Below are 12,956 nucleotides of genomic sequence, written 5' to 3'. Positions count from 1 at the left end.
TACTGTCTCTCGGCTTTTCACGACGTTACTCATGTAATAAACGCTTATACTTTATAAAAATCTATTCAAAATAGTTTAATTTTAAAGATGTAGAAATGAGTAAAATGGGGTCAAATGAAATAGTTAAAAGTTTGATTTTTTTAAGGTTGTAGAGTATTAAAGAAGTTTTTTGGTCTATTAAAAGTGTTTAAAAAAGAGCGAATGTATTTAAAAAAATACTTAATTAAAACCAATGATAACAATTAAAAAAAATAAGCGACTAATAATATATATATATAGTTTTTTATTCTAATGATGATGTTGAGTCGATAAGAGTTTTTTTTAGGTTAATTTAAGTTGTCGCCTACGTGACACTTTTTGGGGCAGTAAAACTCGGTGCATTTTACATATCGTTTTGTTATGCATGTTTGACGAAGCCAAACCTTGCATTTTGAATTTTCGCACTGATACCATCTACTATTTTGACTTGTTAAAGCTTTGTCTAAAATACTTTCACTTGGTTTGTCTAACATACCTGGATTTGGTTTAGTACTGTTGTTGTTGGAGTCGCTGCTTCATTATTTACTTGCTTATCATCGAAGTTAAACTTACGTTGTTTTTTAACTTTATTTACTGCTTATTTGTGTTGTTAGCATGTTTAAATCTCTCAAGTATTTTAGGCTTATTTTTCTTTTCTTGTGTTAACGTGTTGGAAGAGAAACATTTTTTACAAAGGTACTGGAAGCTATTAGGCCGATTGCGAATTGTTTGAAAACTTTTTTTTGAATTTCTTTTTGAATAACCAGTGTAACTACAATGTTAAAGACTGATTGCTGGCAAGTTTACTTTAAAGCTGATGCTATGCGAAGTATGCTGATATTAGAGAGTGGTGTAAATTCAAAAGGCGTTGAATGAGATCGTGTAGTTAGTGGTGATGGTAGTAGTGATACTGGCATAGGTTCTGGTGGTCGAGATGATTAAAGTTCATGCTTAGATAATGGTGTTACAAGCATTAACAATTTGCAATTTTAACTGATCAATTTTGACGTTGAGTGGAAACATCAGTATTTTAAAATTCTAATACAATATGCATCCATGTAAAAACTTCTCCAGAACTGAAAGGTTTTGCTTGCGGTTAACTAAAGCATTCTTTTGGTAAATGGTTGATTTTTGTCTTAGCATAAAACTATTGAAATAATTTGCACCAAATTCTTGACAAGGTAATAAACACCAATTGTGGAACGTGTGACAGATTAGCTGGTAAGCAAATTAACAAGATGTTATTTAAATGTAATAAGTACCTGACTGAATTATAATACCTAAAATCAACTAAAAAACTAATTAGAATTATTATTCATTTGAGACTATTATTAAATAAGCGCCCTATTTACCAAGTTAGCTATTAGCGCATTTCATTTAATGTGTATATGTCATTCAATATGTGTTCAATGAAATACGTTTTCGCGGTTTCCGTTTTAAACTCAACTTTATTCAGGAAAAAGTTTATTTTTGAAAAAAGATTTTTGACAGGTGTTAGTTACGCGTGGATGCGTTTCGCTGATTACATATTTTAGAAAAGAAAAGGAAAAAGTGATAAAGCTACTATAAAATTAACAACTAAAAAAATTACTTTTTATTAAAATTTTATATCATCTTATTTAGAAAAAAATTCTCTACTACGTGATTGATAAATAAATGGAAAAAATTTATTCAATAATTTAGAGCAAAAATAAAATATTGTCATAACTATTTCATTATTTCTTTTATTTCATTCTACCCTGTTTTACTCTATGCTGCGATAGTCAATAGAATAGCATTGATATTTAACACTTTCGTTTAGGAAGTAAACGATGTAAGAAAACCTTTATGAACTCCATAACTAAAATATTTGTATACAAATGAATTAGACGAATGAAGCAGAAACAATTTTTACTATTTTATACCAAAACATTTGTATAATTTTGTTACGCTACTTAAATTTCTCCAGTGTCCGGTCGTTTGGACTGCTGTACAGGTGCCAAATGAAGATCTTGTTCTATATTTATTTGTTAATATTGTTTTTGAGTTGAATATACAAAAGATCTCGGTTGCTATTTTTATTTGGAAATTTAATATTTTCTAGATTGTTCCGATACCTAATTTTTTCATAAATAGTTTTACAGTGAAAATGTTTTATTGTTAATATAAAGACTTATTTTTTTATGTCTTTTTTTTTTCTACTGGTGGTTAGTCTATTTGATGAATTTTTGAATGAATGTTGAAATATCATTAATAGACCAATATCGTGGTTTTAAATCAATATATTTCCGCTGTTAAATTTACTTGTGTCATAATAAATTAATTTTTTATTGATTTTTGTTGTTGTTAATAAAATAAGCTTTAATATCGGGAAATTTTGTGATAAGCGAAAATCGCTTTAATATAGTTAACATATTGACCAAACAAAACCTTAAGATATTTGTAATAAATATATTTTTAATGTTTATTAATTAATAAGTTCTGAAAATTATTATCAGGGTATTACTTAGGTAATGCGACCATTTCAAATGATTTCTAAGAATTGTTTTTATGTGGTGATAATAGCTTTTTATTATTTTTATTAAAGTCAATTCAAAAAATGCTAAGCAACTTGATATATAGATATAGCAGTGTTATCAACGTAAATTTGTACGCAGTAATTAGCGGCTCTCATCTAATATAAACGCTATTCCACTTTTTATGTCGCTCAAATATTATCATTACATATGAAGAAATTTATGGCGCGAATTTTTTGATGTTGAAATATAGATATTTATTTTTTCATAGCTAGCAATCCGTTCCCTTTTTTTGGAAAAAAAATGCATAGAATTATTTATTTTTGTCGTATAAAACATCAATAGAATAATTTATTTTTGACGTGTAAAACGAGCATATTCAAATTACCCAATGTTTTTCATTGAAAATGTTTTTCATTGAAATTACCCAATGTTTTTCATTGAAAACACCTACCTTAAAAGGCCTAAAATTGCTTAATTGCGTTTTGAATAATAGCAAAACATAAAAACTTTTTTTGATATTTTAACATCTTTCAGTAATTTTATTAAAAAAATTCGTGTTTTTATCGTTTAAGAGTTTGAGTTATAAAATTGAAAAATAAGGATTTTTTTTTTTTCAGCGTAAGACAAATTAGTATTGTTTCAATAAAAAGTGGCTAAAAATGTAATCTTTTAATGATAAGTTTTGTTAATAACGAATAATATTCCACAAATTACAGTAGAATCCCATTAACTCGGACCCAGGATACGTCGGACTTTTACTCCTAGATTCCTGTTAACTTGGAACCTGAATAAATCTGATGGATTTTCAATTCCCTTGAACTTTCTCTATCAATTTACTATAAAGTTATTCGCTTAAGTCGGATCTAGGCACGTGGGAAAGGGGTAGTCTGGGATAGCAACTGCTACTCCTGCCCTTTTGACTGGGGTGGCAAGGGTAGCATAAATGTGCTTTTTCTAGGAAATAATAAAGGTAAATTTTTGTGCTTTTAAAGCATTCCATTATCTACCAACTGGAACTGGTAACTAGGTGGTAATAGATTAACTTTTTTTTCAAATTTTTTAAAGAGAAAACGGTTTAAAATTGATTTAAACGAAACTTTAAATAATATTTTATTAAAGAGAGAAAAAAGTCCCAGAATCAATAAGCAGCAGTGGCGCAACTCAGATAAACAAACCGACGTTAAAGAATTTTTTGTTAATTGCAATCACATCTAGAACTAATATGTTTGCAAAAATCAATTCGAAATTAAATAAAATATATTATTTTCAATTTTATTCTTCTTGCTATCGACATACGTTATAACTTTTTGTTATTATGCTTTAACTCTTTACATATATTCCAAATGCTTTTTTATTAGATGTTTTGCAAAAAAGCAATAATATTTTGAGTTTGTATTTTTATTTTCAATGATTATTTTCCAGTGGTGATAATTTTCGACGATTATTTGCGTACAAATTTATATCTCTTAGTACTTTATTTCTTAACCGTAATCTTAACTTAAATATGTAACGGTTTTAACTACTGAACAGTCATGCCTAAGCCCGAAAGACTTCAAAAAAAAAAACTAAGGAATTATCAAAAGCAGCAGCATCACCTTATCAGATCAAAATTACTACTTTGTTGAAAATAGCAACAACTGAACCGGTGTAGCCAGAGAACCCTCACGGTGAACTACAGAGTCAGGATAAAGTTGACATAGGCAGTCAAAAAATAGACTATACTGAAAAACAGGAGTCTAATGCAAAAGATGGTGAAACTCTAACGAAAAATCTTGTTAGAAAGGCGGAGGATTTCAGTGAAATTGATAAAAAAAACAGTGACAGAATTGGAAGAACTTGTATTAAGGCTTGGTTTAGTGAGTTTAGTTGGTTATTTTATGATCGATCACTGAAAGCTTTCGCCAGAACATGAATCATTGTACACAATATGATTAATGTTCTGGTGGAGTGTTCAAGCATGGAGTTGGGAAAGGATTTAAAACATGGAGCAAATCTGCAGCAGCACTAAAAAATCACGAGTACTCATAAGGCTGCAAGTGTTCTAAAGATTGAGAAAGAATATATAAAGTTTACAACAATTAATGCTCAAATTGACCAAATGTACATGGAGAAGCAAGCAGTTCGAAGAAAAGGCTCGCAAGCTCATTTCGGAATATTGAAAACAGGGCTTCGACAGGGTGTAGCTATAAGAGGTGATAATTATGAAGAATCCAATTATTACCAGTTTAATTTGGATAAGAGTTGAAGTGACAAGCCATTAAAAATGTTGATGATTGAAATGATGTTGATGATTATGTTTTATCTCATGACATCTTGCAAGAGCAAGAACAACTTCTCAACTTAGAAGCACGAAGGCAGGTTGTTAAACTGATCAAAGATAACCATTTCTATTCGTTACTAAGATGAATCCTAAGATATTACTAAGAAGGAACGAATGCCGTTTAATATAAGAACTTGCTGTGACAACTATTAAGTGAATGAAGATTTTATCGGAGTATATGAATGCGTCAACGGTCTTTCTTCAGATGCCTTGGTGACATATTGAAGATATCCTTTTGAGGTGTAACTTAGAATATACAAAAGTAGTCGGAATTGGCTTTGATGTAGCGTCAGTTATGAAATGCTTGGCAGCAAAACTAAAAAATATTTTTGGACAACAAGTACAATACTTTCATTGCATGGCACATTGTAGCTAGCTGTTAAGGCTACATATGCAATATCATCACTACTGTCAGACTTTGCATTCGAAATGCGTCTCAGAGATTTGCAGAACTTAGACCAGATAAGGAAGTTAATAGAATTTTAAAGGCGACAAAAAATTACCTGGAATCAAACAAGACAATGAGTCTAAAACCGTTAGAAAGTTAAGCAGAGACAAAGAGTAATACCTAAAACATTACATGATTCAGTAAATACTGAGAAGCTTACATTGGGTGGTGCAATGACTGGTCCTGTCAAATCAGAGGAAAGACAAAGGAAATCTTATTTTGAAGCAATTGATGCTATTCAGAACAGTTTGAGTAAGAGATTTGAACAGGATGGTTTAACTGCTGTAAAAAATATAGAAGAAGTTTTGATTTCATTGATGAATAAACAAGATTCTCCACCGTTTTTATTTGGAATGCCATTTTTTTATGATGTTGACATTTTTGAATTAAAAGTTGAGTTGAAAGGGCTACCAATAATTATTAACCTCTACAATGCTATTACATCAATCAAAATACAGAGTGTTTCCAGAGTGACAACAATTGCAGATATTTTTAATGCCATGCCAGCTCTAAAAGTCGCCAATAAAAAAACACACAAATTAATGAAGCTATACACCATGCCTCTGTCGACATCATCATGTGAAAGAAGCTTTAGTGTAATGAGGAAACTAAAAACATGGGTTAGGTCACAAACTGGAGGAATCACCTGAACAACATCATGTTTACTAAGATACACAAAAAACAAATCGTTTGTTGAAATGAATGACAGTAGAATGATTTATTTCGGCAAATACACTTGAAATTGCTCTAGCACCTTGTAAAGCTAAAAATGGCATAGAATGAAATGTACTATTGACATGTAGAAAGTAGCTAAGAAACAGTTGATTTATTTAGTAGACTGTTTAATAGCATGTTATAACCTTTAGTGTTAATTGCACTGATTTGTACACGCGATTCGTAATAATAAAAGTAGTAGACAAAGTGACACTTTTTGTGTAAATTTTGGAGAACGGTAGGGTTAATTAAAAGGTTATATTAGATATTATGTATAGTAAAATACTGTGTAGCGATTATTCCGCGTTGGATTATTCGCTAACTCGTACTATTTTTTGGGGTCCCTTCGGCAAAAAACTTCGCTTTACTAGGACTTTTATTTTGAATTGCATATAAGCGCATATAATAACAAAACTTTCAATACTTCAATAAAAGTCTCATACTCTGAGTGCTCGAAAATAAAATACCTTTGCGTCAAATATAATTAAATATAACTAAATATTTTCACTGATACTCCTCGATTCTGTTTAGCTTCGATTAAATTATATTTATAAATAACTATTTTGTTAAAAATTAAAAAACATAAATTCAAATTCAAAACTTAGAACTATCAAAAATTAAATACCCTTGCGTCAAATATAATTAAACAAACTAAACATTTTCACTGATATCTTGGATTAGGTTAAACATTGATTAAATTTTATTTATTAAAAATGTCGAAAGTGGCTAAAGTAAAGCCAACAAGTAGAAAAATACATGATACTAAAATAAGTCGACAAAGGAGAATCATCTATATCTATATCAAAGAAATATGGCATTCCAAAGCAAACATAATCTTGATAGTTAAATGGATACATTCAGATGTCGAAAAAAATAAAACTTCTGCGAAAAGAGTTAGGATACGAGTCTCCCTAAATAAGGATTTGGATAAAGCATGTTATATGTATATGCATGTTATAAAGCGACCGTGGCGTAGTGGTTAGAGGACTTGTTTTAGAAGCAGGAGATCAAGGTTTGATACGAGCTCTGGACATATTTTTGCGTCACGGTAAGGAAGGAGGCGTGAACTTCCTTGTTAAATGCACTTCCGCGGTGCTCTGTGACAAGACCGTTAGGTCTTCTTGGGGCAGCTAAATAACAAAATTAAGAAAAAAAAATTAAAAAAAAAAAGGCTTTTAAAAGCCCGACACCCAAACATTCCTGTGTCGATAAGTCTCAAAATATTGATAAGTCGAACATTTTCAAAAAGTCCGTCATAATAAGATCTTCATTTAATCGGACATTCGCTAAGGCAGAAAATTTACCCTTCAGAGTCTGAGTTAAGGGGATTCTACTGTAGTTCTAATTATCAGGTTTGTATTTTTTTTGATTAATGTTATTTTTTTGAGCTTATTTAAAGTGCTCATATTATCATATGGTCTGGGTGATATGAACACCTTTGCTACTTTTTTAAATAAATATAAATATATATATATATATATATATATATATATATATATATATATATATATATATATATATATATATATATATATATATATATATATATATATATAGTTATTTATAAATAAATATATATCTTGTAAATGTAACAAGAAATAATTCATCGTTTTTCCAAAAGTTCCAAAATTAATAAACGTCCCCTACCGTGAATCAAGCACCTTAGAATAGGCAATTGCATGAACTGAAAAAATTAAATTAAATTTTTTATCAAAAAATTTGAAAAGATTTATATTTATATTATTATTTTTTTTTTATAAACTTTTTTTTTATAAACAGTTATTGTTTTTATAGATCTATATAAATTTTTACATCGTCAAATGCTTTTTATAACGGGAGACGTTTTAAAGCACATTGTGTTTTAAAACAAATAATGTCATATTTAAGAAATATCAGCCCCACATTATTTTCTAAGGTTTGCGTGTCACGGCTTGTTACTTAAAGAGCGCCACGAATCTATCCCAACAACTGATTTTTGAAAAATTTTAACAACTCACAATAACGAGTTGAGCAGAGAGTTTTTGCATCAGTTATGGTTAAAATTAATTTATAAATACCTTTTATATTATTTCTCCATCAGTAGTAATTGGTCAAAATAATTTTAGGAAAAAAATGTAAACAATTCTCACTCTAAGTGCGCATATTTTGAAAGGGATGAATGAATAAATGCAAATTTCATAAGTGCGATCGGCGTAAGTGCAAACTGGCATATATGCGAAGCAATTGCAAAAACTGGCGCAAGTGCGAACTGGCATAAGTACGCCAAAAGAACTTGCAAACATTGGCATAAGTACGACTTGGCAGAAGTGCGAACTGTCATAAGTGCGAAGCAGATGCAAAAACTGGGACAAGTGCGAACTGGCATAAGTGCGCTAAAAGAATTTGTAAACATTGGCATAAGTGCAAATTGGAATAAGTCACATATGCCACTTTGCAATTATGAAATTCGCGTTTATTAGCCTCTCGATTTTGAAAGGTTTGATTGCCTTTCTAGCTTATTGGAACGTAACAATTGCGCGTATGCTTACTAGACACTAGATAATCGGTATCGTATAAGTCGATACCGAGAAGAATGGTCTCGTATCGCGTGGTATTGCTTATATACTAATGTCGATACTATCAGTATCGGTTCGATACCACTCGATACCGAGAAGGAAGGTCTCGTATCGTGTGGTATGGCTTGTGTTCCAATTTCGATCCTATCAGTATTGCTTCGATACCAAACGATACTGAAAATAAAAAGAATCGTAAAATATCGCATAGTCTCGAATCGAGACTCTCAATAAAACAAAAAAATTAAAATGTAACTTATTGAATTTTTTATTAACAAAATACAAGTACAATTGCTTTTTAGAGATTTAGTTATTGTTTTTTAATAATCTAAAATACTTTGGCTATCGTCCATTCGTTGTTTTTTCCTTTGCCGTACTTTCGTTGGTATTTTAGGATTTTCTTCTATTAATATTGGCAAATATAAATCTGATTCATGTCCTATATCACTTTCATTTTCTTGTTCGATTGGCCATTATTTAATGTAATTTTCAAGAGCGGAATAGTTCTGCATTATAAATACAAGGTTATCTGCCTTGTCACTATCAAGATAGTATCTACGATCAGTGATGACAAGGCCAGAAGCAGAAAATGCTCTTTCAGATGATGCTGAGGTTGGTGGAGTTGCCAACCAAGATCTTGCAACACCCGAAAGGGTATGAAGTTCCGCTGCATGCTGCTTCCACCATGCTAAGGTGTCAGTTTTTCCTGCATTTTTGGATCTTATTGTTTTTTGGTATTTTTCCATTTCAAGTTTAATAGGAGGGTTTTTGTGTATATGATGTGAATTCGTATCTTCCTTATACTTTGCTAAAATAATGTTGTACTCATTTTCCTCCCAACCTTGTGCATTATCAGGAACGGAATCGTTACTACTGTTGTTATTACGGGAGCTTGAGACAGACAATGAAGAATTCTCAAAGTATTCTTTGGTTGTGGGATGGTTTTCAACCAGTTTTTGAATATTTTTATCGTCAACATCAAGAAGATGTCCACGAAAAAATGGATGAAGGTAATGTCCTAGTGCAAATGCGGGTAATTTACGGCCTTTGTCTGGGAACCTCTTATTTAGTTCTGATAATAAGTCCTCCAAAAATTTTCAATCAATTTGTTGTTTCCATGAGTAACATAATTATTTTTTTCTTTCTCGATGAAGTTGATGAGTGCTGTTACTTTCCACAGTGACATATCAATTCGGATCTCTGTATCAGAAGATAAAAAAACTGATAATTCTTTGACAGATTTAAGCACTGGAACAATAGTTTCAAAGAGCAAGAACTGTTTATCTGCAGGTACGGTTTTCTTCCAATCATCACCTTCTGTATCATGTAAGTATATGAGTGGAACCTTCAGTCGAAGCATGACGTGCAGCATATCGTAATGGCTGTTCCTTCTCGTGGTTATTGTGGAGGGTATTTTGAGATAACTCACATCTAACCTAGAACAAGCATCTTTCAACGAAGCACTGAAGGCTGTTGATTTATGAAGCCTGGTAGTGAGCTGGCTTTAAGAAAAGCATCTTTCAGTTCCGGGGTACCCTCAAATGTTCTTTGAAATGCAGTGTTGAGTTTGTGATCACTGCATGTAACAGAACCTTTTTCTTTAGTTATTAAAGACACACTGTTGTTTAGAACACATGCCATATTTGATGCCTGATCAATAACACACAGTTTATTGGGTATTTTTTTTAATGATTCAGGGTATGAGATTGTGTTATCAAGTGCTTTTGCAATGTTGATACCAGTGTGTCGCTCTTTGAATAGCCACACTTCTAATGTAAATTTCTTTAGGGCAAAGTCTGGCGAGATATAATGTAATGTTACGGACATGTATGAATCATATGCCCTCGATGTCCAGTGGTCGGTGGTTATGGCAACCTGATTAAGATCTATGAGCTCTTTTTCCATAACTTCATGCATTACTACCTTCAGTGTATAGTAAAGCTGAGGAAGTTTATTTTTTGAGAAAGTCGTTGAATGTTTTATTGTGGCATTTGGTAATATTTTGTTCATAAACCTCTTAAAATATTCAAAATCAGCAAAAATGAACGGCAAGCACTCAGTAGCAATCAAAGTAATGATGTCATGATCAACTACTAATTGACGCCGATCTTGAAGTGGCCACTTTTTTGTTATCGCCTTCTTCGGAAAAGTGAGAGTTTTGAAGGCTATATCTTTTGCGGATCCAGAAGCACCTGCCTCGATTACGTTTAGTTCTTCATCTACTTGTGATCTCCGCTCGTCTTCTTTTTTTTGAAGTTCGATGAATAACTTCCCATGTTGTGCTTGAATATGCTTTCGCAAGCCAGTAGTATTTGCTTGCTTTGTTGCAAGCTTATTTCCACAAGTTTTACACAGAGCAGATTCTCCTGAAAATGTAAAATACAGTTTAATAACAAACAAAATGATTTTACTTTTTTATTATTATTTTATTCTTATTAAAAACAACAGAGCCGGGACGCTTCGAACTCACTTGGGGCCTGAGGCAAAATTAAGTTTTGGGGGCATTTACTGTAAATTTTACCTCTAAAATATGTTAAAAGAGTTAAATAATTTCAAAAATATTATTACCAAAAAAAGACCCTTTGATAGGCGTGAACTTAATTTTTTTTTTTTACAATTAGTTACTAGGTATCTTTATATGAAACAAAAACAAATTCAGAGTGGGCCGGCATACAACCTGGCCATCAATTTAGCACACTGTGCTTTGCGATTTATGAATTATTGCTCCACCAATTAAACAAATTTTTTTTTAAATCTTAATAGTTAATAAACAATAATAGTTGTAACGTAAAAATGTAAAAAAACCCTGCCTTTTTATTTAAAAAAAATTAAATTCTCATGAAAGACTTGAACCCAGAACTCAGCGCTAATTTGCCATTACTTTATCCGCTTGGCCACGCAAACACACGAGAATCTAAGTTAAGTTATTATATATAACAATAATTCTGCCGGTAATTAATTTTAGAATTATTTCCAGACATTGCACAGTGGGCCAGTAGGTGGACAAAATGGGAAAAATTTTAGTTGTCTAATCTTGAAAACCTATTTAATTTTAGTATCTACATATATTAGGAGAAATCTATTGATAATTTATTTATATTAAATCCCTTAGTTACCAGGACTCTAAGCATTTGAATATTGAGATAAAATAAAAATAAAAAAGAATTATAAATAAGTAATTAACGGTGACATCAACGTTGTGTTATATTTCAATTACATCTACGTTTTTGAAACAAAAAATTAGTACATGTTATTCTAGAGTATTTAGAGATATAAAAAATTAGTACATGTTATTCTAGAGTATTTAGAGAGTATTAAAATGAGATTCAGAATTCTTATGAGGTTAACTTTTTTTGGTTACTATGGATACCTTACTTTGCATAACATAGCAACAACATATTTTCGGTAGTTGTTAGTAATTTAATTACTAACACTGACAGTAATTTAATTACTTTTAATTTTAATTACTAACACTTGTAGTAACTTAGTTACTAACAAGTATTAGTAGTCCAGGCGGCATATATATTATAACATTTTACTTTTAAATACAAAATACTTGTTACAATAATTATTTAGATATGGTTTTGTTAAACTTAGACATTCATAATTTTCTCCAAAAAAACAATCTTAGTATTTCAAAACAAAATATTACTGAAGATATATTAAAATTTATTCAGCCAAAATTTGCTGATTTTAAAGACGTTGATTTTAGACATGCTGTTCAACGATTTGTTTACTTGTATAAAAAAAAGTGGAAATCTGCAAACTATACTGTGAAAAATTTTGAAAAGAAGTTTGTGAACTGGCTTAATGAATATTTAATTGTCAGAAAAAAAGACAATGAACCAACTGCAAGTAGACGTGGTCGAAAACCAGTTGCATTTGATAATAGTTCTAATAAAACTAAAAAACGGCGTGTATCTTGTTTAATTGAATCTCATTCATCCAATGAATTATTTTTTGCTGCTAATAAAAAATTTAGAGATGAATCTGTTGTTATTGCTGCCAAGAATGTTTTAAATATATCAAATACAGATAAAGCAACTAAATATTCAGCAGACGAAGCACTGGCTTTAATAATTGATGCAAGTCTGACAAAAGCTTCCTATCAATTGATAAGAAGCGGAGCCTTGGAGAAAGAATATAACATCTACCCCGCTTACAATGATGTCAGAGATGCAAAATTGAAATGTTATCCTGCAAACATAACAGTGGAGGACTATTCAGCTTCAGTTCCTTTAAAAGATTTAATGACTCATACTTTGCAAAGAATCTGTGCAGTTCAAGAACCTGTGCTAAGGCACTTGATATTGAACGACAAAGCAATAAAAACAATGACACTAACGTGTAAGGCTGGTTTTGATGGTGCTACTGGCCAAAGCATTTATAAACAAGTTTTATCAGAA

At 30.9% G+C, this 12,956-nt stretch overlaps 1 protein-coding gene across 2 annotated transcripts in view; it reads left to right on the top strand.

Moving 5' to 3' along the window:
• Positions 1-2,331, top strand: part of LOC100213354 (kinectin) — a 50,041-nt gene extending 47,710 nt beyond the window's left edge. For both annotated transcript variants that reach the window (XM_065805069.1, XM_065805068.1), the window contains exon 25: positions 1,820-2,331. In XM_065805069.1, coding sequence (XP_065661141.1) covers positions 1,820-1,849 — 30 coding nt within the window. In that variant the 3' untranslated portion in view covers positions 1,850-2,331. The remainder of the gene's footprint in view (positions 1-1,819) is intronic.
• Positions 2,332-12,956: the final 10,625 nt, after the last annotated feature.

Source organism: Hydra vulgaris, chromosome 09 (assembly GCF_038396675.1).
Source record: "Hydra vulgaris chromosome 09, alternate assembly HydraT2T_AEP".
NCBI lineage: Eukaryota > Metazoa > Cnidaria > Hydrozoa > Anthoathecata > Hydridae > Hydra > Hydra vulgaris.
The sequence above is the reverse complement of the archived record's forward strand: the minus strand, read 5'-3'. Positions and strand labels throughout refer to the sequence as shown.